The 27,410-nt window shown below is 38.5% G+C and overlaps 1 protein-coding gene and 1 long non-coding RNA gene across 7 annotated transcripts in view; one reads left to right on the top strand and one right to left on the bottom strand.

The window, feature by feature from the left end:
- Nucleotides 1–26,896, top strand: part of LOC139749153 (sphingosine kinase 1-like) — a 148,470-nt gene extending 121,574 nt beyond the window's left edge. The window contains exons 9-11 of one of the 6 annotated variants that reach the window (XR_011712894.1): nt 11,304–11,502; nt 12,257–12,338; nt 15,344–26,896. Coding sequence is in view for 3 of the 6 variants with exons in the window: in XM_071662822.1 (XP_071518923.1) it covers nt 11,304–11,486 (183 nt within the window). In the remaining 3 variants the exon portion in view is untranslated. Of the gene's footprint in view, nt 1–11,303 lie in introns of all 6 variants that reach the window. The other 5 variants (XR_011712895.1, XR_011712893.1, XM_071662822.1 and 2 more) reach the window with 5 other exon arrangements.
- The window catches only part of LOC139749174 (uncharacterized), a 346,908-nt gene continuing 327,675 nt past the window's right edge, over nt 8,178–27,410 (bottom strand). The window contains exon 5 of the long non-coding RNA XR_011712896.1: nt 8,178–11,457. This is a non-coding gene — a long non-coding RNA (uncharacterized lncRNA). The remainder of the gene's footprint in view (nt 11,458–27,410) is intronic.

Raw genomic sequence — 27,410 nt, 5'->3', positions numbered from 1 at the left:
GTTCACACTCAGTCTCTAGCTGTCATGCAATAATGCCCGAAACCACAGCTCCCTTTCCACATCCAGGCCCCACACAACTTTCCATGGTTTACCCCAGACGCTTCACATGCCCTGGTTCAATCCACTGACAGCACGTCAACCCCGGTATACCACATCGATCCAATTCACTCTATTCCTTGCCCTCCTTTCACCCTCCTGCATGTTCAGGCCCCGATCACACAAAATCTTTTTCACTCCATCTTTCCACCTCCAATTTGGTCTCCCACTTCTCCTCGTTCCCTCCACCTCCGACACATATATCCTCTTGGTCAATCTTTCCTCACTCATTCTCTCCAAGTGCCCAAACCATTTCAAAACACCCTCTTCTGCTCTCTCAACCACGCTCATTTTATTTCCACACATCTCTCTTACTCTTACATTACTTACTCGATCAAACCACCTCACACCACACATTGTCCTCAAACATCTCATTTCCAGCACATCCACCCTCCTGCGCACAACTCTATCCATAGCCCACGCCTCGCAACCATACAACATTGTTGGAACCACTATCCCTTCAAACATACCCATTTTTGCTTTCCAAGGTAATGTTCTCGACTTCCACACATTCTTCAAGGCTCCCAGGATTTTCGCCCCCTCCCCCACCCTATGATTCACTTCTGCTTCCATGGGTCCATCCGCTGCCAGATCCACTCCCAGATATCTAAAACACTTTACTTCCTCCAGTTTTTCTCCATTCAAACTTACCTCCCAATTGACTTGACCCTCAACCCTACTGTACCTAATAACCTTGCTCTTATTCACATTTACTCTTAACTTTCTTCTTTCACACACTTTACCAAACTCAGTCACCAGCTTCTGCAGTTTCTCACATGAATCAGCCACCAGCGCTGTATCATCAGCGAACAACAACTGACTCACTTCCCAAGCTCTCTCATCCACAACAGACTTCATACTTGCCCCTCTTGTTGTTGTTGTTCATTTATCTTGTAATATTCTCTTGTTATTCCCCTAGAGGAGGTCTTGGAAAACAGATGAAAGCTTGGGAAGATGTTCTTTGATTTTTAAGGGTGTTATGAATATTTTGAGATTTTGCCTACCCTCCAGTACCAATCTAGATCAACATACATAAAGTACATGTATGTCTTTCCTTTTCATGCTTTTTTACTTATTACTTTTTAATTATTCACATGTTTTGACGGAGTTTGGTAAAGTGTGTGGAAGAAGAAAGTTAAGAGTAAATGTGAATAAGAGCAAGGTTATTAGGTACAGTAGGGTTGAGGGTCAAGTCAATTGGGAGGTGAGTTTGAATGGTGAAAAACTGGAGGAAGTGAAGTGTTTTAGATATCTGGGAGTGGATCTGTCAGCGGATGGAACCATGGAAGCGGAAGTGGATCATAGGGTGGGGGAGGGGGCGAAAATTTTGGGAGCCTTGAAAAATGTGTGGAAGTCGAGAACATTATCCCGGAAAGCAAAAATGGGTATGTTTGAAGGAATAGTAGTTCCAACAATGTTGTATGGTTGCGAGGCGTGGGCTATGGATAGAGTTGTGCGCAGGAGGATGGATGTGCTGGAAATGAGATGTTTGAGGACAATGTGTGGTGTGAGGTGGTTTGATCGAGTAAGTAACGTAAGGGTAAGAGAGATGTGTGGAAATAAAAAGAGCGTGGTTGAGAGAGCAGAAGAGGGTGTTTTGAAATGGTTTGGGCACATGGAGAGAATGAGTGAGGAAAGATTGACCAAGAGGATATATGTGTCGGAGGTGGAGGGAACGAGGAGAAGAGGGAGACCAAATTGGAGGTGGAAAGATGGAGTGAAAAAGATTTTGTGTGATCGGGGCCTGAACATGCAGGAGGGTGAAAGGAGGGCAAGGAATAGAGTGAAGTGGAGCGATGTGGTATACAGGGGTTGACGTGCTGTCAGTGGATTGAATCAAGGCATGTGAAGCGTCCGGGGTAAACCATGGAAAGCTGTGTAGGTATGTATATTTGCGTGTGTGGACGTGTGTATGTACATGTGTATGGGGGGGGTTGGGCCATTTCTTTCGTCTGTTTCCTTGCGCTACCTCGCAAACGCGGGAGACAGCGACAAAGTATAAAAAAAAAAAAAAAAAAAAAAAAAATGTTTTGCCAAACATAAAATGTCTATGTACTCATTTAATTCAGAGTTAGTTTTCTTTGCAGAAAAATGTAATTATGTTTTCCGATTATTTATCCATAAATGCATGTTTGTCAGGTGCATACTGTACATCTTATCCATTTTATTCTTTCCATTACATCAAAGTATTGAAAAAATAAAAAATATTAGAACAACCATAAGAAATATATCTATACCTTGCCAGGGGAAAGAATACATTTTATCAACACTTGCTGTTGCATCATAGTAGACTTTTGGCCATGTAATGGCATTCTCCGACCACCTTGTGAAGTGGTCTTTGCTAGCCTTAAAACCCAGGGCCTTTGCCCCAGCCTTCTTCTGGCATGTTTTCTTTGGCATATTTTTACATTAAAGGCCAGTCTGATCACAGTTCCATTCCTCATCTGGTGTGTACATTTTCTCCTCTCTAATTTTCTGGAGTTCCACTTTCATGCACTTTGCAGCTGTTGCAGCCTCATCTGACATATTCACATTTTTTCAAGTTGTCAGGCAAACATGTCTGACAAAATTATGAAGCCAGTCCTGACAAGTGGTACAAGTGGTAAATTCACTTTCAGTAAGTGGCTTACCATCTTTCTTCATCAACTTATCTTGAATCTTGTTGGCTTTATTTTTACAGTGTGCCCATCAGAGGAAATTGTTGCACCCAAATTTTTTCTTGCACCCAGATTTTCAGGAAAGGGCATCTTTCATCTTCATTTAAGTCAGTATCCTGACATGCACTGCCATCTTCAAAATAATGTAGATGGCTAAGAAAAGGCTTTCCAGATTGATTCATTTTTTCTTTATGGTGCAGATGCTGCTTTCATTAATGCCATAATGGTTAGCAATTGCTAAAGTGCTAGACCCATGCTCAAGTTCATTCAGTATTGTACTTCTCCTCAAGGTAAAGTACTCCTTACCCTCATAGCAGGTTCATTTGGAGAAAGCATGCTTGCTGAATGCTTAGGCACAAAAAGGTGGCTGGTTCAAGTGGGCAGACATGTAGAAATATGCAAGTGGCAAATGATGCACCCTCACTCTTTAAATAATAACAGAGACATATTGGGTAGGGTAGCATGTGCAGCACTGGTATTCTCTAGTGTATGGCCAGCTGGGATTGTGTTGTATCATGATGGCTCATGATATAATAAAAATATGGGAGAAAATTTGATGCTCACACTTTGTCAAGATCATTATATCAAATTGTTCTATATCCTGACACAATTGTAATGGAATGAAAAGCACTTTCAAAAAAGATCAAGACATAGGGACAGAACTTTTAGAAAGCATAACAAGAAGTAAAGCAAGAATCCAGTTAAAAATAATGAGAGGTGAATGAATGGAATAAAATGAAGACATGGTTAACACAGACAACATACAGAAACTGAATAAGTTGTATGGCAGAGAAAGTTCATAAGATGGGGACCCACAAGTGTAAAACTCCCTCCCATACAGTACAAACTTGATAGGTAATTATGTGCATATACACAAACTGTTAAGACGAACAGTCTTTTAAACAGATGTGAGAATGACAAGCTGGAGCAATATACTCGCTCAGATGACTTGCATATGTTCAGCAATATAAAGGAGGAAAATGAGAATGAGGAGATATTGGAAGTAAAACTGATTGAACTTACTGTTGATATGGGGGAGTGCAATTTGGCCTTTTGACATTTCAGTTGCACACTGTTTAGGAAAGCAAAGAGGCAGGAGTAGGCTGATAATTGTATGTTTTTGCTGTAGAGAGAAGAGGAATGAAATAATGAACAAGAACAAATAACTGAAAAAGGAGAGGAAGGTTTTCATCAATGAAGATTTACAACCATTAAGGGCTGCAATGCTGAATGTAACAAAAGAACAAGTGATAGTAAGGAATACAAAGAGAAAGGATGTAAGAATAATAGCGTATCTAGTCAAGAATGCAGTTAATAAGGATGGAAGAATAATACCCCAACTCACTAACACAGAATAGCCAGTTAAAATTACCAGCCCTGACAACCTGCATGAGATAGAAATTACTTTCTCAGATTGGAAATGGCTGAAACTGGATTACTTGGTCAATGAATAGGGTTGTAAAGGAGCACAGCTCAGTCCCCTTGGCTCACATATGCATATTTGTACACAATACTACACTCACACAAAACTTTACATATGAACCTATACCCTGTATATCACATCCACACTGTATTATTCTATTATCACTCAGTGTTTGTGGTGTCTAATCTAAACTCTTATCAGTAGCCTTAGCTGATTTTTTGAAAAGCTATGATGGCATCTGTATATGAGACAAGACATGATGATGGTAATACAGGGAATCGGAGGGAGAGAATGGAGAGTATGGGATTTGACATTGTATTTAAGAATAGGTGTAACCTAAGTACGTTTAAGTCTAGTGGTCTTATTATTTTTTTTTTTTTTTTTTTTTTTTTTATACTTTGTCGGTCTCCCGCGTTTGCGAGGTAGCGCAAGGAAACAGACGAAAGAAATGGCCCAACCCCCCCCCCCCCATACACATGTACATACACACGTCCACACACGCAAATATACATACCTACACAGCTTTCCATGGTTTACCCCGGACGCTTCACATGCCTTGATTCAATCCATTGACAGCACGTCAACCCCTGTATACCACATCGCTCCACTTCACTCTATTCCTTGCCCTCCTTTCACCCTCCTGCATGTTCAGGCCCCGATCACACAAAATCTTTTTCACTCCATCTTTCCACCTCCAATTTGGTCTCCCTCTTCTCCTCGTTCCCTCCACCTCCGACACATATATCCTCTTGGTCAATCTTTCCTCACTCATTCTCTCCATGTGCCCAAACCATTTCAAAACACCCTCTTCTGCTCTCTCAACCACGCTCTTTTTATTTCCACACATCTCTCTTACCCTTACGTTACTTACTCGATCAAACCACCTCACACCACACATTGTCCTCAAACATCTCATTTCCAGCACATCCATCCTCCTGCGCACATCTCTATCCATAGCCCACGCCTCGCAACCATACAACATTGTTGGAACCACTATTCCTTCAAACATACCCATTTTTGCTTTCCGAGATGATGTTCTCGACTTCCACACATTTTTCAAGGCTCCCAAAATTTTCGCCCCCTCCCCCACCCTATGATCCACTTCCGCTTCCATGGTTCCATCCGCTGACAGATCCACTCCCAGATATCTAAAACACTTCACTTCCTCCAGTTTTTCTCCATTCAAACTCACCTCTCAATTGACTTGACCCTCAACCCTACTGTACCTAATAACCTTGCTCTTATTCACATTTACTCTTAACTTTCTTCTTCCACACACTTTACCAAACTCAGTCACCAGCTTCTGCAGTTTCTCACATGAATCAGCCACCAGCGCTGTATCATCAGCGAACAACAACTGACTCACTTCCCAAGCTCTCTCATCCCCAACAGACTTCATACTTGCCCCTCTTTCCAGGACTCTTGCATTTACCTCCCTAACAACCCCATCCATAAACAAATTAAACAACCATGGAGACATCACACACCCCTGCCGCAAACCTACATTCACTGAGAACCAATCACTTTCCTCTCTTCCTACACGTACACATGCCTTACATCCTCGATAAAAACTTTTCACTGCTTCCAACAACTTGCCTCCCACACCATATATTCTTAATACCTTCCACAGAGCATCTCTATCAACTCTATCATATGCCTTCTCCAGATCCATAAATGCTACATACAAATCCATTTGCTTTTCTAAGTATTTCTCACATACATTCTTCAAAGCAAACACCTGATCCACACATCCTCTACCACTTCTGAAACCGCACTGCTCTTCCCCAATCTGATGCTCTGTACATGCCTTCACCCTCTCAATCAACACCCTCCCATATAATTTACCAGGAATACTCAACAAACTTATACCTCTGTAATTTGAGCACTCACTCTTATCCCCTTTGCCTTTGTACAATGGTACTATGCACGCATTCCGCCAATCCTCAGGCACCTCACCATGAGTCATACATACATTAAATAACCTTACCAACCAGTCAACAATACAGTCACCCCCTTTTTTAATAAATTCCACTGCAATACCATCCAAACCTGCTGCCTTGCCGGCTTTCATCTTCCGCAAAGCTTTTACTACCTCTTCTCTGTTTACCAAATCATTTTCCCTAACCCTCTCACTTTGCACACCACCTCGACCCAAACACCCTATATCTGCCACTCTGTCATCAGACACATTCAACAAACCTTCAAAATACTCATTCCATCTCCTTCTCACATCACCACTACTTGTTATCACCTCCCCATTTACGCCCTTCACTGAAGTTCCCATTTGCTCCCTTGTCTTACGCACCCTATTTACCTCCTTCCAGAACATCTTTTTATTCTCCCTAAAATTTACTGATAGTCTCTCACCCCAACTCTCATTTGCCCTTTTTTTCACCTCTTGCACCTTTCTCTTGACCTCCTGTCTCTTTCTTTTATACTTCTCCCACTCAATTGCATTTTTTCCCTGCAAAAATCGTCCAAATGCCTCTCTCTTCTCTTTCACTAATACTCTTACTTCTTCATCCCACCACTCACTACCCTTTCTAAACAGCCCACCTCCCACTCTTCTCATACCACAAGCATCTTTTGCGCAATCCATCACTGATTCCCTAAATACATCCCATTCCTCCCCCACTCCCCTTACTTCCATTGTTCTCACCTTTTTCCATTCTGTACACAGTCTCTCCTGGTACTTCCCCACACAGGTCTCCTTCCCAAGCTCACTTACTCTCACCACCTTCTTCACCCCAACATTCACTCCTCTTTTCTGAAAACCCATACTAATCTTCACCTTAGCCTCCACAAGATAATGATCAGACATCCCTCCAGTTGCACCTCTCAGCACATTAACATCCAAAAGTCTCTCTTTCGCACGCCTGTCAATTAACACGTAATCCAATAACGCTCTCTGGCCATCTCTCCTACTTACATAAGTATACTTATGTATATCTCGCTTTTTAAACCAGGTATTCCCAATCATCAGTCCTTTTTCAGCACATAAATCTACAAGCTCTTCACCATTTCCATTTACAACACTGAACACCCCATGCATACCAATTATTCCCTCAACTGCCACATTTCTCACCTTTGCATTCAAATCACCCATCACTATAACCCGGTCTCGTGCATCAAAACCGCTAACACACTCATTCAGCTGCTCCCAAAACACTTGCCTCTCATGATCTTTCTTCTCATGCCCAGGTGCATATGCACCAATAATCACCCACCTCTCTCCATCAACTTTCAATTTTACCCATATTAATCGAGAATTTACTTTCTTACATTCTATCACATACTCCCACAACTCCTGTTTCAGGAGTATTGCTACTCCTTCCCTTGCTCTTGTCCTCTCACTAACCCCTGACTTCACTCCCCAGACATTTCCAAACCACTCTTCCCCTTTACCCTTGAGCTTCGTTTCACTCAGAGCCAAAACATCCAGGTTCATTTCCTCAAACATACTACCTATCTCTCCTTTTTTCACATCTTGGTTACATCCACACACATTTAGGCACCCCACTCTGAGCCTTCGAGGAGGATGATCACTCCCCGCGTGACTCCTTCTTCTGTTTCCCATTTTAGAAAGTTAATACAAGGAGGGGAGGATTTCCGGCCCCCCGCTCCCGTCCCCTCTAGTCGCTTTCTACGACACGCGAGGAATACATGGGAAGTATTCTTTCACCCCTATCCCCAGGGATAATATACATATATATATACATATACACACACACACACATACACACACATATGCACATACACACACACACACACACACATACATATATATACATATGAAAAATGTAAGAAACAATTTAGAAAACAAACTTTTAGCTTGAAATGAATGAAAAAAATGAATGTCACATAATGGTTCAACCTCTGGCTATGGAAAGGAAATGTACAATTTATTCACACAAACGTCAATAGCAGTTCTCATCAATTTCACCACTGTATCAATAAGCTTCAATGTCTAAGCTACATTTTAAGTGAAAGCATACGAAAAATATTCATAAAACTTTATTGTCAATTAAAGTGGATGGAAGGATTGTGGGCTTAGACAAGGATTTTATGATAACCTCAATTTATATTTCTCCTAGTCACTTAAGATATGTTAAAGCAGAGCATTTTGATAAAGTAAACGTATTGCTAAACAATAATTATTTACATATGCGGTGACTTTAATGCTTACACTGGTATCATGACATGTGTTAAACATGAGTGTTGACAGTGGTGATGACAGTGAAGATGGTCATATGCTTGTTGATGTCAGTAATTTAGATGATCTTGGCATATGACTGAATAATCTAATCAAGATTTAACACATGATCTCTCGTTTTTTTTTAATTTTCCAAAAGAAGGAACAGAGAACGAGGCCAGGTGAGGATGTTCCCTCAGAGGCCCAGTCCTCTGTTCTTAACGCTACCTTGCTAACGCGGGAAATGGCGAATAGTTTGAAAGAAAGAAAGAAGAAGTTCTTATGGTAAAATTTACTTGAGTCTGTGAAAATAACCAGGTGTTCATTTTTAATGCAAGGATAGCTGATGATTGTGGGGTTGGAAGTCACTGCTACTTATAATACAACTATAAAGGATGTCATTGGTTCACCACTGTTGATGTGACATATTACAGAATTAGAAATCCTAGATTTTGATCCTTCCTGCTTTGATGTTTATTGTGGTTTTCATACACAATTGAAATTTGACAGTTTTGTAACCAACGTAAATACAAATCTGATAGTTCAGTAACAAATGTAAACACAAATTATCAGGTGGAGGGGGATGTATGAGTGAAGCCTGGAAGATAGAGATTGGAGAAAAAAAGTAAATATGAGAGGAATATTGACATGTTTTAAATTGTGCTGTTGATATGGGGGGGAAAAGATGAAGTGAGGGAATATATGTATCTAGGAGCTGTCTTGGGTAAGTCTGGTGATATGGGAGGAGAGATAAGGAAGAGAGCAATACAGGGTAGAAGAGTCATTGGGTTCCTTAATAGAATAATAAAGGGTAGAGGTGTAAGTATGGAAGTGAAGAGAGGATTAACGGACAGCATAGTCCTCCCAACCCTGACCTATGAAGCTGAAACATGGATGTGAAAAGAGACACAGAGGTCAAGAATCCAGGCTGTGGAAATGAGCTATTTGAGAAAAGCATGTGGTGTGACTAGATGGAATGAAGAAAGAAATGAAAGGGTGTATGAGAGATGTGTTATGGCAAGAAATGCAAAGGGAATGAATTGTGGTGAGGTAGAATGGGTGAAATGTAATACTTTGGTGTTTGGGCATATGGAAAGAATGCAAGACTGGGAGTTTATGAGGAAAGTATGTGCTAGTACAATTAAAGGGGTTGGTGTGAGTAGAAGACCACCTGTGACATAGGCAATTAGGATGGAGGAATACTGGAGGAAGAGAAAGAGAGGAAGAATATGTGGAATGATGTATGTGAGGGAAACATGCAAGGACAGGGATAAGTGGAAACTTATGCCATAGCCAACCCTTGATGGGAGTTCCAAGAGGGAATGGGCATCAGAGATATAGATAGATAGATAGATGTTGATGTTTATAGAGTGAATAAGTTGGTTATACATGTTGATGTTTGTAGAGTGAATGAGTTAGTTATACAGATGGATGAGTTGTCTTTTGATGAAATAAGCAAGGAATTGAATCTTAAATGAACATGCACTAAAATTTTTCCCCACAATCTAAGAAGATAAAGCATATAAAAAAGAGCAACAATTCCATTTTGAAAGGGTATGAAAACAAGTGTTGGAAGAGCAGAAAGAATACCACAAAGCTAAACAAAAGTATAACTTGCATAAGAATAATGACAATTATAACAATATGATTGGTAAAAGTAGAAAATATGAAAGGGAAGTAAAAAGAATTAGAGATAAAGAGAAAGCCAATTCAATTAGGAAATTAAGAAAAAATAAAAGCAAAGACTCAAGATCATATTGGAAAATGCATCAGAAATATGGGGTCACTAAGTTGTAAGGGAGACAGAATTACTGCATATGAAATTTTTAAAGCATGTGTCATGTGTTCACGAGAACAAGCACTGATATAGTGTACAGAGAATGTGGTGTCTACTTACTCAAAATGTATATCAAATGTGGATTGATTGGCTAGGTCATGACTGATTTCAGGTAAAAATACAGAGTTATTTAATACGTAAATGTTTGTTGCAATGAGACATCCTCAATGTTTACACCTCACCATAGATAGCTTATGTTAAGAGCATATAAAGACTGTGGCATATCTGTGGTTATCACATAATATCACCAGTCCAATTTGGTTCAGGAAGGCAATAGAATTAAGGTTAAAAGATCAATTGAATAATAACATGTTTATAACATGTGAACTAAATCAATGTCGCAATCATAGGATGTATAAACAGGTAGGTGTCGAGGAATATCTTGTAAAAGTATTGCAGAGTAACGACATTCTAGCGAACAAACTACAAGCTTATAATGATAAATTACAAATGATTGTGGGTAGATGCTGAGAGAAGATTGCATTTGTTGTAAATATGATGCACATGTTGTGGGTGATGAATATCCTATAGAATTTCAGTGTTAAAATGATATTTCTAGGATGCAAAATAAGTATATTCCAGACTGTTATAAATCTATGCCAACTCAATTTAAATACATTTTGTTAATACAGACTACTAATGTAACTGTTCTTCACAGACTAATGCTCTTTCTAAGAGCCGTGTTTAGTATATTTAGATGAATGTATGGATTGGCAAGTAAATTTAACTCGCTGACAAGTTATATTGTTTAATTACTCAAATGTAAATCGTAATTCATATTTTAGGATAGTTGCTGATATTATTAAGGAGCTGTGATCTACACTTATTGTAAAAGTCTAAGCAAATAGACAATTCTATTCTTTCGTAATCTATTCATATATTGAAGTTGTCTCTCTGTTTCTTTTGGAAATGGAATTTTTTTGAGTGCCAATATGGCAATGATTTCATAGGTAATTCAGTAGCCCCTTCCCTTGATTTTATCATATTGCTAAGGTTTCACTAGTTTGAAATTGATATAAATATTTAAGAGTTAACATATACAGGATATGCAAAATGCCAGTAGAACAATGCAGTTGAATCCAAATTGTTGTTTTCCAGTTTTTGTTGGGACTGGATGGGAGTCACATCAACGTGCCTGGAGTAGAAATGATACCAGTGGATGCACTGAGAATAGTTCCCTCTGGCAACAGTGGATACCTCAACGTAGATGGAGAAGTAATACCATGGGGGCCAGTACAGTTACATGTATTACCTGGAAAAGGTCAAATTATCACAAGATAAGTAGTGATCATGACAGGTAACTGTTTACTTGAAAATCCTTCAAATGTGATATTGTTATAGTAAACGAGCTTGATTATTATTGCTTAAAAATTATTTAAAGGGTAGTAAAAAAGATAAAATATCTTGAATATTATCAAATGAAAAATACTTTAAAGGTGGTGATAGGAATAAAGCATGTTGAATATTACCAGTTTGGTATCATATTTTTTCATAAAAACTTATGAACTTATACTGTAGTTGCATTCATTTCAATATGACTAGTCAGGGTGGGTGGTTGAATTAATCCTTCTTGGCTTCAGCAGAAAATATGGGAAGAACATTATTCTTAGCAATAGATAACATTTACTGCCTATGATACTGAAAGTTGTATGGGTTTGGCTATTTTTTTTTAATTAGTTTTCTAACAGGTTTTATAATAAGGATTCTCATGTCAATTTCAAATTCAGCTTTTTTTTTAACTATTTGTCACAGGAATACATTTTCTTATCTATAAAATCCTTTGAAAGACACCTATTTTTGCCTATAGCTTCTCAGACAGACAGACATCATACATTTATTTATCTGACTTTTCATTTTGGTTGTTATCAGTTTGAAATAACACCAAGGTTATATACATTCACATAAGGAATGAAATTTCAAGCCTCCATTACAGTGCGTCTTCAACACTGCTTTATTAGATACTTTCATTTACCTTTTGTAGACTTTGATTTACTGAAGATAGGTTGGGGGATGGAAATCTAACCTCCTGTAATATCCCTTTCTGTAAATAGGGACAGAGGAAGGAGCCAAGCAAGAATTTTGTTTTGAAGACTTACATGCTTGATTCTGATGCTACCTTGCTGAAGTGGGAAGGTGAGCATGCATATTAAAGAATATGTATTTGATAACATGTTTCTGAAAAAAAAGAGGAAACTTCTGTCTAGCATTACCTCATGATGGTGAAGGTACATGTTCATGGACTGCCATGAACATTATATTAAGAGGGCACATAACCATGTAATAGTCTTCCTTCAGTTTATTCCATGTTTTAGGGCGTATACAGATATAATTTGGAAGACTGTATAACTTGTATGGAATTAACTTCTCTTAATGACTGTACATAATTGTTTTATTATTCTGTATGTGAAATATTACATTTTCCACACACACATCTTCAGTACTTTTTGAAAGATATGCTCCAAATCAGAAGTGTTGAATGCAGATGGAATAGTTTGATACTTCCTGACTGTTTAAGTGACAATAATAAGTACTTCATGTACTGTGAAAGTCCAATCATCTGACCATTTTGGGACCTGTTGCAAGTCGGATAACTGTTAGTCAGATATTTGGACATATTTGATAATAATATCAAAGAAATAGTAAATACTGAAACCAGAAATATGAACTGTCGTGCAATAAGTATTATGTGCTGAAATTCCTCTTAAGCTTTAGCAAAATGCTTAGAGGTGCAGTGGGGCCTCCACTGTATTAGCTTTTCCCTCAGTTTATGTAAAAAACAAAAATGAATATTGTTTAAAATAAGGCTTTCAAGTGTCAAGTTGTATTTGCAGAACAAATCCTAGTTCATGGTGATATTATATGTCTGGCAGTATAGTATAATTTTAGTTGTAAGATTACGTGATTTGCCAGTTACCCTTGTTGTACTCAGAGACCAAGGATACATCTTTTGCTCACTCTCATTATGATTAGTGGTACTATTGCTATTTCTGTTTTGGATGATACTTTTCCTCTACCACTAACTAACCATGATTCTTAAGGTGTATCCTGAAGAAAAGGCTTGTATTCTTGCTTGGATACAAGAAAATATGTCTGCTAGCAAGATTTTGAGACATACTGGTAGGGCCAAATTCATCATTTTTTCTTCCTTTTAATGTTATCCATCACGAAAATGCTGGGTGTGGTCTTCCTAGGAAGACCAGTAAGGTAACTGATAACCTGATGACGCATGTGTTGAAAAACCCATCCCTGTCATGTAATCACTTACTTTATTGGTTAACCAGACCTAACTCTTTGGAAGGGATGATATTAGAAGGATGAAAAAAGAAGTGTCCAGATGTCTGAACTTAACTTTAAGAGTACATCTTAAAATCTCTCTTCTCTAGACATTTTCTTGCTTCCAATTTAGAATACGGGCCTATTCTTTGTGGGATAACTTCCTAAGACCCTACTGTGATATGAAAACACTTGGTTGCTGCTTTCCAAGTTTTACTCAGCCTAAACCTAAGGTACCATCTAGAAACAAGAACATATCACTTCATAGCTACAGTAAAGTATGACTGAAGTTACAGGTAAAACAAATAGATATCCTATTATTCATAATATGAAGTAAATTAATTCACATGACTGTTGTGTCACCATCACCTCAAAGGCTCCCACTATGTAAACAGAAGTAGAGTATGAAAAGCAACCCTATCAAACTATGAAAATGCAGCAGCATCAGACAAGAAACACATAGTAGTATGAAACATGGCAAACATGTAAACCTAAGACTAGTCCCAGCCATATCAGGTTGGAGGTTTTGACACACGACTAGATAATATTTCTGGTAGAGCTACAGTACCACTATTCATCTGTCTTGTCTTTGGCATGTTGGATACATGTAATTCACCTCCTCTTGTACTGATGTTTACAAATCCTCCCTATCCAGTTCCTTGTTGTAAGTTAGTGAAGTTGGGTGGATGATGTCTGGTTCCTTGGTGGAAGTTGGATGGATGACCTGACCTTCATGACATGGGGCAAAGTCGCAAACTGATACTGTAGACTCTCGTCCATCTGGATGCCTGATACTTGCATGGGTTGGATTACTGTCGAGTTCAGCTTGATCTATGAAGGATTTATTCTTGTTACTTCGGACGAAACTTCTCACCAATATGGGTCCAATAGTCATTAGGTAGGAGGTTAGTTTACTTCCATGAGTTGAGTGATGTTGGAATGCAAAGAATTGTTTGTGTGGAGTGGTGTTTGTAGATGTAAACAAAACAGACCTTAATGAGTGTAACACATCCGAAAGCACTAATTCCCAGTGATTGTCAGGCAAGTTAAGAAACCTGAGAGCAAACCTGACTACCTTTCGTAAGATACCATTGAATCCTTCTACATGTCCATTGCCTGTTGGGTGGTATGGCGTAGAACAACTGGTTGCAATCCCCTTTTGAGAAAGGTATGTTCTGAGGTCTTTAGATATGAAGGAGGTACCTTTATCAGAGTGAATGTAATTTGGTATTCCACAAGGGCTGTAAATCTGCTCCAGGAATATAATCACAGTTGCAGTATTATTGTTAGGACATGGAAAAGCAAAAGGGAAATGTGAATACTTGTCAACAACTGCAAGCAGATAAGGGTTATGTGATGCCGTAGGTGAAGGTCCCTGAAGTTGATACAGAGCCACTCCATAGGTTGTGTTGCCTTTATGAGGGTCCCTTCTGCAGGTTGGTAGAACTGAGGCTATAATTCCACACAAATCCTCTTGACATCCTCTGTAGAAAAGGGGAGATTCTTTGACCTCACAAAATGCAGCAGTCAGGTAACTCCAGAATGACAAAATCCATTATGGAGATCAGCGAGTGTAGAAGAGGAGAAATCCAAGCAGCAAAAAACCCGAGTATAAGTGTCAGGAACCTCTTCTTTTTTTTTTCCCCAGTTGATACCATATTGTGTAACTAAAGGCAGCAAGTACCACCCTCCATTTTTGTATTTTGTTATTCTTAATCTTTGTATGTTTTCTGTTGTCAAACATGAATGCCACAGAGAGTTGGTTAGTAACACGATTAAAGTGGTGCTGGGCTAAGTAGTGGCACCACTATAATGGTGGTGGCCTCTTTCTCTACAAAGTGATAATGAAGCTCTTTTCCTTGTAGTTTCCTGGACATAAAGGCCACCTTGGTTGAGTGCTGCAGAAACAGTTACATCAGATGCATCACACTCAACCTCTAAAGGAAGTTTTCATCCACTGAGTGAAGGGTGGCTTCCTCGAATTTTTTCTTCAGTAGATTAAATGCATTCATTACTGTTTCCTCCAATGGAAACTTCCTTGTATTTGCCAATGGATGTATTTTGTCTTAAAAGTCTTGAACCCATTTGGCATAGTATGCAAACATCCCTAGTGCTCTTCTCAAAGATCCCAAATCTGCCAGTGGAGGAAGCACTTGTAATGGATGGAGCCTCTCAGGATCTGGCCTTATGACTCCATTCCCCACACAGTAACCAAGCACAATGATGGAATGCACAGACTTGACAGTCTTAGATTCATTGAGAGTCAAGTGTCTTCAACTGATAACCTGAAGAAGGTGTTGTACATTCCGATTATGCTCCTCTAGTGTATGTCCAGCAATGATGTCAAGATAAGGGAAGGCACCTTGTAGGTTTTCCTCCTTACCTAACTTATCCATAGCTCGCTGAAAGGTGGCTACCCCAAAAGGAATTCTACAAAATTGGTACAGACATCATAGGCTTCAAAAGCAGTATACTTCCAGTCTGACTCCTTTAGTGGTATTTGATGGTAAGCACTTTTCAGGTCAAAAGTAGAGAACGCACTGTATTTTACAAGTTCATTCACCATCTCATCAATCCCTGGCAATGGGTATGCATCCAACTCTGTATATCAATTTATTGTCTGTAAATAGTCTGTACACATCCTTTTATGCCTATTAGTGGGATCCTTCTCAACTACAACTTGAGCTCGCCATGAAGATAAGCTTGTTTCATTTATGCCTTCCGAGAGTAACCTGTTAATTTTGTTTCCAAAAAATTCATGGTCATCCTTACTGAAAGTCTTGATTTGGTAGCATTTGATTTGCAGTTAGGAGACAAACAGGAAAGAGAAATGGTTCTTCTAATGCTGCTGTTGTGGATGCAGAGTATATATTATCACCATTTAAAGTCAGCTCAGGCCTGGGTCCACCAAATTCAAATGCTGTCACTGGAAGTCCTGGCCAAGTATTACCTAATAACATAGGTCACTCAGTGTACCATGTTATGTAGCTGGATATGACTGGTTATTGAGACTGAGAATAAGGTTTGCCAAAACATATCCTGGAGAACTGGTATTCAAAGATTTCTGAGCAATAGTGATGCCCTTACTGGTTGGATATACTTTTAATTTCAGTTCCTATGGAACTCTCACTAATGTAGCTGTCAATTCTGCAGGGCTTTCACCTTCCGACCATTAACAGTTACTGAAGTTGCAGGCTGTGAGACCTTGAGGAATATTGGTTATTGTAGCCATAACATGAGAGCTGAACACTGTTGCCATTGAGCCTGATGGGGTTCTGGGCTTGCATACTCGAGCAAAACGCCCCTTCTTGGCACATTTCTTGCAAGTGGCTTCACATGCTAGACAGCGATTACAAACATGGGAAGGGCCACCACAGTGGAAGCATTTCTTTATTGTAGTATAAGTAGCAGCCACTGCAGAGCTCTCAAAAGGAGCTGAAGAATCGTCAGGTACACTCTTTTTCTTAACACCTGCCAAAGAGTCCTCTTCAAGGGTCCATGGATTCACTACAGCAGCTGTATGAGCACTGTGAGGCGCAAAGGCATCAGTATTGCATGGTGCTAGGTCTAATGAATAAGCTTGTTTATAAGCACTTTGTAGGTCAAGAGTGCCATTTTCCAAATGATGCTGACATATTAAAGACAAGTTGATGCTATTGATGAAAGCATCACAAATTAATTCTTCATGATACTGTTCTGCACTGACAGCTGTAAGGTTACAGTCTTTACTCAACTTGCACAGTTGTTTGAGGAATTCATCTAATGATTCACCTTGCCTTTGTTGCCTTGTTTCAAGTATGTGTCTAGCAAAAATTTCACTGGGAGTCTTCACATACAAGTTTTCTATAATAGTTACAGCAGAGAAAGTCTTTGCACTCTTCAATGTATTCAAACACATACTGGGTCACACAGTTCATCAGTGTTCTGAATTTGTCTGGTGCCCTATCCCCACGCTCCACAATAAAGTTTTTGAACATTCTGTGCCAGTGTTGCCACTCCTTCATTGCTATTGGAGAGTTGGGGTCAACATCCAAGCGCGCTGGCGGCAGCACCTTCTCCATGGTTGTTTTTAAGCTGAGTAAATTGTTGTTATAAAGAAATACTTGGCTGCTGCTTTCCAAGCTTTAATCAGCGTAATTAAATCTAAGGTACAGCCTAGAAACAAGAACATAACACTTCTTAGCTACAGTAAAGTATTGCTTAAGCTATAGGGTAAAACTAAAATGTACACCTATCATTCTTAACATAAAGTAAATTAACTCACACGATTAGTGGTGCCATCACCTCAAAGGCTCCCACTATGTAAACAAAAGTAGAGTATGAAAAGCAACTCTATCAAACTATGAAAATGCATCAGTATCAAACAAGAAATGGAACTTATACATATCACAGACCCATTCTTAATTACTCATAAAGGACAAATATCAATTTAACAGAAATAACGAAAATATTGCCAAACACAAGTATGGCAACCAAAAGTTCCTTCCATCCCACTGTGCCATGGGGTAAGTGAGGCACCAAAGCATGTCATATGACCTCTTGTACCATGCTGCTAGATATATGATATCCCTACCATAAATGAATAAAGGAACTGTTTCACAAGTTAAACCCAATGCATGAACCCCTTATTTTTAATGGTAATGTATTTTTTCCCCAGAGACTGTAGGTCAAATTCATATGTTAATATTCTGTGTAATGCCATATGCTTGTTTTTTTTTGTACTGCTCCCTGGTAGTGCAAAAATGATCTACTATCTTCCACATCATTTTGATGGCTACTGACAGAATTGAAAAAAAAAAGTATGGACAAATGATACTGAAACAATGTCCAAGTTGCCGGTGACTGCTTCCCAACACTCTGCAGTGCAATATACTGCACCTACAATTTTCAAGTATCCTACATCTACAATTAACTGTCAGAGGCAACCAAATACTATATATACAAGAGCTCTTTAGCAGTCAATGGGCTAAAGGTTGTGGATATTATTGACAAGTTTAACAAAAAAAAAATCCTGGGATGACTCTAAGGTTAATGCCAATACATTAAACAAATATTTGGAAATGTATTGGAAAGACAGATGCCTAACCTATCTTGGAAATGTAAAGGTTTGAGTTGCAAGATTTTTTCAAGGATAGAAAATGATGGAAGAGAAAAACAAAAGGGTTTCATTGACAATGTGGCAGTGGATGCAAGGTTGAGAAAAGTCTGGACTGGATTGGGTTACAAAATATAGGCTTATAAGCCAAGCACTGAATCCACTAAGGCTATTCAGTGCTCTGGTTGAGAATAGTTCTACTGGATGCAATAGCTGTTATAGGATTCTTTTGAGACTGACTATTTTGTGGTTCTTGTGAGGATGTGGATTAAGAAGTGCAGGCATGGTGTAAAGAAGAATGGAGAAATAAAAATGCTGGCAAGCAAGATGATTAATCAGAAAGAATGGGAGGAGGAGTAAGAAAGAAGGGTAACCAGAGGTTTAGATGTAAGTGCAATAAATGCAGGGATGGTCATGTGTGAATGAGGGGTTTAAAATGTATAAAGAAAGAATTTTAAAGTTTGTAGAATTAATAGATGGATACAAAATAGCAAGATATAAGAATAAAAGGGGAAATCCATGGGTAACATGAGATTAGAAGCGCTGTTGAATTGAAGAAAATGGTATATGGTCAATTGCTTGAAAGGAATGTACCAGTGGAAGTTCAGCAAAGGAGCAGCAAAGAATATAGGATATGTAAGCGAAATGTTAAGAAGATGATAGAGAAAAGCAAACTAAGAGTAGATGAAGTGTTAATGTTAATTTGAGAAGTAAGGAAGTGAAAGGAAGATGGAAAGAGAATTTTGAAGAACTGATGAAAATGGAAGGAGGAAGGCAGCAGTTGTTACATGCATTTATAAGGAGGTTGGAAGGTAATGTATACAAGTGCAAGGGAGGAAAGAAGAGCAATAATAAGGTTGAAGGAAGAAAAGGCACCTGGAATGGACAGGATTATGGCTGAAATGGTAAAAATATGGAGGAGAAAGTGTGATACAGTGGATGCATTTGATATGCAGTGTAGCATGCAAACAGAAGGCTGTGCCTGAAGATTGGGTGAAAGCTATTATCGTTCCTTTATTCAAAAGAAAAGGTGCTACAGGTGTATGCAGTATTATATGGGAATAAGTTTGATAAGTATATACACCAAGGAAAGGATATGCAAGAGTGTTGATTGAGTGACAGAAGTCACTGAATGCAGAGTAAGTGAGGAGCAAGGAGGTTTAGGAAAGGTTGGGATGTGTGGATCAAATTTTTGAAGTGAAAATGACAGTGGAAAAATATCTTGTGAAAGGTAAGAAGCTGTACTCAGCTTGTATGGATCTGGAGAAAGCATATGAAAGGAGTCAAGTGGAATGCTGTTAAGGATACAAGGGCTAGGGGTATAACTGTTGAATGGTGTGAAAGACCTATGAAAGGTTTTTAAACTGGAGGTTTTACAACTTCCTCCACTTTTATCTCTATTTGAGGAAAATCTGTCTTGTGAGTCAATAAAAGAGGAACATACTAGGAGTGCTTGTTGAATGTAAAGGTTCCATTCCCAAAAGTTTGTGCATAATGTGAATCTAAATAACAGGAATACTAAATTTTATGTAAAATACAGGGTTGCACTCTATGACCAATGCATTACTGTCCTCAATCCCCTTTTCCATCATTTCTTCATGACATACAAACAGTAAGTACCAACTGATAATGATGTGATGATGGTATAGATCAGCAGTTTGCAACCTTTATGAATTAATCATCCACTTTTCTAGTAAGTCATCAGTGATGGGCTGCAACTGTTACAAGTTGTAATCATGCAACAAATGTCAAAAACAGCTTAAGAAGATTAAGACCTGAAATGATGAACTGGAAATGCAGAACTCTATGAACACATTCAGAAACAGAAGACAGAAGACATAAATCAAAACAGCACAATATGAAGCCGTTAAAAAAAAAAGGCAATGCAACCCTTTCTTTATTATCATATAAGGTATGATAAAAAGAGAAAGGGCTAATAGAATTAGGACATGTTTACAATAATATCATGCAGTAAAACCTCGGTCATCCGAAAAGTTTGGAGAATTGGCCATTTCGGTTAAAATTTTCAAGTATGTTGAGTTTTTTTTTAGAAAGTGCAATAACTATTCCTTGCGCTATGCAGGGGTAATGTTCTGCAAAAATCTTGCACAAAAAGAAATCACATATAGTGAACCAATAAATACAGAAAAAATGGGTTGTGTGAAGCAGCGTTGTGGTCAGCACTGGCAGATTTGCATGTTACCTTCATGTTATGGTAGTTTCTGACATCGAATAAACTAATCAAGGCATCTTTTACTTGCTTGAAATGGCTCTGGCTCAGCTACATTGACTTCTTTACATAAATGCTTTGAAGTCTTCATAGTTGAGGTTTACTGAATTTGTTTTTTCTGTTTGTCTCATGATCTTTGTATAATAAGAGCATTTTCTTCTTCTTAAGTGGGTTTATAACCCTTGTAGCTACCTTGGCAGACAGTAAAGGATAGTGGACCACAGCCTGCAAATTTTCTCTTCATTCTTTTTTATTTTGCAGATTGTAGTTCACCCAGGTTGTAAGCACACCCAAGCGCTGATGCTCCTGTACCATCTCCGTTTCTAATATCAGGGAGGTTCTTTTCTATTTAACTGCTAATGCTAGGATGGATGATGTTTCTGGATGTTTGAATGCCATATTAACAAACACAAACACAGCAAGTTGCAGAAAATCACATCAGCACAAGAAGCAAGTAGCACAGATCTGCATACACCCGTGGTAACTTTGTGACTAACCAGCTGCTGGGAGCATGGTGATCTCCACCCACGACCCACAATTACACCAGCCAGCAACTCTAACTGAAGTTTTGGCACACTTTATAACAAACGCACCAACTTATCAGCAAACTTTGACTGCAGAAAAAGAGGGACAGGTGGAAGTAGGTTCCTTGAATAATAATAAAATTGTATATAGTGATCCCGCATGAAGCAAGGACCGAGTATTTTACAATATTTTACCTCTTTGTAAATATTCTTGACAGAGGAAATATCTTCTGTTTGGTGATGTTATAAACACTCATCATGCCAATGCTGCAGTCAATCATAAGTGCCACCTTGGACTTGCACTTAGCAAGCCTCTTGCACAACTCCACCTTCTTTTCGAGGCTTAAAACACTCCTATTGCACTTCATGCAAGACATACACAGCTTTGAGAGGCTGTCAAACAATTGCTGATGATGCTTCAAAGGGGTCATTGTCCATAATACTAATCCTGTGCACAAAATACACAAATATGCTAGATTAACACACTGTTAGATAGCACATGGGAGATGGTAACAATCATCAGCACCACAAAACACTGGGTGTTGAGTATACTAATCACTGCAGTGCAATGCATGCATAATTTGAAATGTTCTTAGGTATCTCTTTAATTCATTTTTTTTTTCGGACAATCAAGGGTTGCAAACCAAAACTGAAAAAATATATGTGTTGAATATTTTATGTATAACAGAGTCTTACTGCAATATGATTCTTCAAAATCATTCACACTCCTTCCAAACCTTCCCTGTTTTGCTTATCTCTGATTTTTGTTTATCCAAAATGCAATTTCCTTTTATGCTTATCTCTGATATTTGTTTATTCAAAATCATGTCAAACTAGGTCACTCGAAGTTTGCTGGCCATATATCACATTTAGCGTATCACTCTCCAAGCCACACACACACACACACACACACACACACACACACACACAGTTCCTGACTGTATGCAGCTCTTAAAAATTAAGGGTTATGGACACCTGGTCTAGGTGTTGTTGGGTGTAGCATTGTCAGGGTCAGACTCCACATCACTCATAGGAGACAAATATTCATGAATAGTTATGATGGCTTCAAATTTACCCACTTTGGAAGGGAGAAGAGTGTGGGATGACCACTTTAGGTTTTAAGAGAGACCAATGTAAGGCTTTAGAAAATGCAGAATTTTAGACTGCTTTGTTGTTCATGGCTTTTGTGCATCATCATCTCGTGGACAGCAAGACCAATGTTTAAGACCTATTTAAACTGCAGGGTCTATTCCAGGTGTAGGTGCATTTCAAGTGCATCCCAAGTAAAAGCCTTTGTATGTGCAAGAGTCAGCAAGCCTCTTCATTCTCATGTCCTTGACTTCATAGATCACCTTTTCTTCCCCTTGTTTTCTTTATATGCAGCAGACATTTCAGTATCATCAACACTTGGCTCCTCATTGTGGGAACCTATGAGTGCTATGAAGTCAGCTTTTTCAAGATCTAAGAAACTCCCCACCTAATTTACAACTGGGTTCAACAACCTCTCGTTCTATTATTGAGAATTTAGGGAACCCTTGGAAGGCATTAACACATTCCTTCTACAATAATTTGCGGGGACAGTTCATGGTCAGATTGGGGAAGAGGAGTGTGGTTTCAGAAGTGGTAGAGGATGTGTGGATCATGTGTTTGCTTTGAAGAATGTATGGAAGAAATACTTAGAGAAACAAATGGATTTGTATGTAGCATTTATGGACCTGGAGAAGGCATATGATGGAGTTGATAGAGATGCTCTGTGGAAGGTATCAAGAGTATATGGTGTGGGAGGCAAGTTGCTAGAAGCAGTGAAAAGTTTTTATCGAGGATGTAAGGCATGTGTACGAGTAGGAAGAGAGGAAAGTTATTGGTTCCCAGTGAATGTCGGTTTGCGGCTGGGGTGCATGATGTCTCCATGGTTGTTTAATTTGTTTATGGATGGGGTTGTCAGGGAGGTGAATGAAAGAATTTTGGAGAGAGAGAGGTAAATATGAAGTCTGTTGTGGATGAGAGGGCTTGGGAAGTGAGTCAGTTGCTGTTCACTGATGATACAGTGCTGGTGGCTGATTCAGGTGAGAAACTGCAAAAGCTGGTGACTGAGTTTGGTAAAGGGTGTGAAAGAAGAAAGCTGAGAGTAAATGTGAATAAGAGCAAGGTTATTAGGTACAGTAGGGCTGAGGGAGAAGTCAATTAGGAGGTAAGTTTGAATGGAGAAAAACTGGAGGAAGTGAAGTGTTTTAGATATCTGGGAGTGGATTTGGCTACGGATGGAACCATGGAAGCGGAAGTGAATCACAGGGTGGGTGAGGGGGCGAAAGTTCTGGGAGCATTGAAGAATGTGTGGAAGGCAAGAACATTATCTTGGAGAGCAAATATGGGTATGTTTGAAGGAATAATGGTTCCAACAATGTTATATGGTAGCGAGGTGTGGGCTATAGATAGGGTTGTGTGGAGGAGGGTGGATGTGTTGGAAATGAGATGTTTGAGGACAGTATGTGGTGTGAAGTGGTTTGATCAATTAAGTAATGAAAGGGTAAGAGAGATGTGTGGTAATAAAAAGAGTGTGGTAGAGAGAGCAGAAGAGGGTGTTTTGAAATGGTTTGGGCACATGGAGAGAATGAGTGAGGAAAGATTGACCAAGAGGATATATGTGTCGGAGGTGGAGGGAACGAGGAGAAGAGGGAGACCAAATTGGAGGTGGAAAGATGGAGTGAAAAAGATTTTGTGTGATCGGGGCCTGAACATGCAGGAGGGTGAAAGGAGGGCAAGGAATAGAGTGAATTGGAGCGATGTGGTATACCGGGGTTGACGTGCTGTCAGTGGATTGAATCAAGGCATGTGAAGCGTCTGGGGTAAACCATGGAAAGCTGTGTAGGTATGTATATTTGCGTGTGTGGACGTATGTATATACATGTGTATGAGGGGGGGGGGCCATTTCTTTCGTCTGTTTCCTTGCGCTACCTTGCAAACGCGGGAGACAGCGACAAAGTAAAAAAAAAAAAAAAAAAAAAAAATATATATATATATATATATATATATATATATATATATATATATATATATAAATAAATATATAAATACATACACGTACATATATTTACATCCATACGCATATAAATACATACACACATACACATACACACGTACAGTTAATAGAAATCATTATAATTTATAAAGATTTATTTGCTTTAAAAATTTCATTAACCTGTCAATATGATAGTTGTCACTTAGCAATTCATTCATGGACCTGCTATATAATGAAGTTGCTCTCCACTTTCCATTGAAAAGAACACATTCCGTTAAAATATGTTTTATTGTCAAATCAGATTGACAGGTATGACAATAGAGAACCGCCTTTCTTCACCACTTGACTTCAAGTAGCTATGGGTGAGATGAGTATGTCCAATTTGGAGCCTACCATGAAAGCAGAAGGGTGGGTGATATGTAGTGAAGGTTCTGGAAGCACTGAAGAATACATAGAAGAGAATGTTATCTGGGAGGATAAACATGTGTATGCTTAAAAGAATAGTCATTGCAACAATATTATTTGGATGTGAGGCATGGGCTATAGATAAGGATGTGTGGAGGACAGTGGATGTGTAAGACATGTAAGGAAAAGTGTAAATGGACAGAAATAGGGCATTTGAAGTGTCTGGGTCAGCCATGGAAAGGTCTGTGGGGCCTGTTCGTGGATAGGGTGCCGTGGTTTTGTTGCGTTACACATGACAGCTAGAGAATGGATGTGAACAGATGTGGCCCTTGTTTGTCCGCTTTTAGTGTCACCTCGCTAATGCAGGAAATGGTGATCAAGTATGAAAGAAAGAATGTAATCCTACAGTTTACACTTTTACATTCTTAATGATGATGAATATGATAGTAATGATTAAGCAGGCACAAAATTGAAGACAATAGCTCATATGATGAGGACAAGAACTCATCATCATATTGGTTAGGCCAGCAGATGAAATCAAAGTGAAGCATATCCTGGAGGGGATGCAAGCATTTAGTTTATTTCTGACTTTCCACTATGTTTTCACTCTCAGTAGGCCTAATATTAATAAATGTTACAGTAATGACTATACAAACACACACACACAATATCTTTGAGGTTCTACATGCTCCAACTTGGATAATCTACCTGATGCAGCAGGGTAGACCAAAGTTATCTTTCCCCATGTTGTGCCAGCACAACCATTTCCTTTAACACTGTCATCAGAATATGCAGCAATATTTCTAAAGTTTCCTTGATGCAGTAATGAACTTGCTGACATGTAAGTTAGTTGAAGGGACAAGCAGATATCTAAAGCAAATGTTCATAGCAGCAACAATTAAACATGACAACAGATGAAGTTGGATTTTGTGAATCATCAAGTTATCCATAAGAAAGGGTGAGTTTGTATTTCCTTTGTCACTAGATGTTGTTCTATGAGTGCTTTGTGGAAAACTTAATGAAATGATTCATTCACAAGATAGATACACCTAAAGAATATCAATGTTTTGGCAGGCTATACTGTTAGGCCAGTCGCCAAGTATTCAAATAATTGTGCTGCAAGCTAAGAAAGTTGCTTCACTTTTTGTGTTCTGAAGAGTGAAAGTCAAAAATGAAAAATGCATTACCTTTGAAGAAAAAAAAAGATGTAAAGGTGATGGGTAATGATAGGACACAAGTAAATCTATGATGATGGCCAATACATATGTGGGCTCTAATCCATGAGAATTAACTAACCTACTTGTTCTTTGGTGTTCTGTCTGTCAGTGTACCCCTGTTTGTTTTAGTCATACTTAATGAAATTAATAACAACAAATTTCACCACTTACGAAAAGCTGATTGATACGAGACAAAACAAACTACAGACATATTAGTAATATTAATGTGGGATTTTATAAAATGACATCAATTTCCCTGGTTAAGATTAGCACAAAAGATGAGTTGCATCAAAATTTGGAAGTATTTGTAATATTTTGTACATACTTTTATGTTAGACTTTGTGATGATTGTACATTCCAATTCATTCCTTAAAAACAAAGGTCTTAAAAGATTAAACTAAACTTTATATAGTGTTGTACATTATGAAATGTTATGAACTACTTGATGTGCAAAAATGTTGTGTAACTACTGAACTATGTAGATATGTAATTATGACTGTAAATGTTTCAAAATCTGTTGAAAAGTGTTTCAGGAATTCTAATTATGATTTTGTTATATTCCATTGTTATAATTTTAAATAGCTCCAATTTGAAGGCATGCTTTAGTTTGTTATGCAATATTGTACTCCTTTTCATTCTTATTTTCCATCTGCTGTGTCACCTAACTCACATTTGGTTTTTAGCAATCAATTAATGTAGTATTACCATGAATTTACTGAATATTATTTTTCTTTTTTATGCTAAACTTTTGAATTCTTTTTAACTCATTCTTAGTTTCGTAGTTCACAGAAATATTAATTATAAGTTATGGTAAATCATTTTAGGTGTTTATATAAGATGACTGCAATCAGTTTTACATTAGATTGATTGGTTATAGTTTCCTTAAGTATATGATGTGTTTGGATAAGGGAATAAACAGAAGATGCTATTCTAGAGAAATTTTGATTACAAGCATCACTTCAATTGTTTTTCCTTTTACAGTAGATTAACTTTCAGTAATTGCCTTGTTGTGCTCTTCCAGGGTATACCAAAATACAATTTTCTGTGACAGTGAAGATCTGAGAAAGATCTATATCATTACTGACTTTTAGATCATACCTTATTCCATGAAAGATAAAATGTTTGCTAATCTTCATTAACTGTGCGAGATGATATTAAATACAGAGCTGAGGACTGGGCCTCTGTGGTGTAGTCGTTAGTGTTACTGACCATGAGTCAATATGGGCCACCCTGGTGTTGGAACCACATGGGTTTGAATCCTAGGTGTAGCAGTCAGCTAACACCCAACTCAGGTATTCTTACTCCCCTCAGGACTGCTAGTTAAATTGGCACCTGGCTTAAGCTGGTATGTGTGTGTGAGTGTGTGTGTGTATGTAATTACCTACTTGTACTGTACTGGGAATGCGTTTTACACTCATGGAGTCCCATTTCATGAACACACT

Source organism: Panulirus ornatus, chromosome 1 (assembly GCF_036320965.1).
Source record: "Panulirus ornatus isolate Po-2019 chromosome 1, ASM3632096v1, whole genome shotgun sequence".
NCBI classification, from domain to species: Eukaryota; Metazoa; Arthropoda; class Malacostraca; order Decapoda; family Palinuridae; genus Panulirus; species Panulirus ornatus.
The sequence above is the reverse complement of the archived record's forward strand: the minus strand, read 5'-3'. Positions and strand labels throughout refer to the sequence as shown.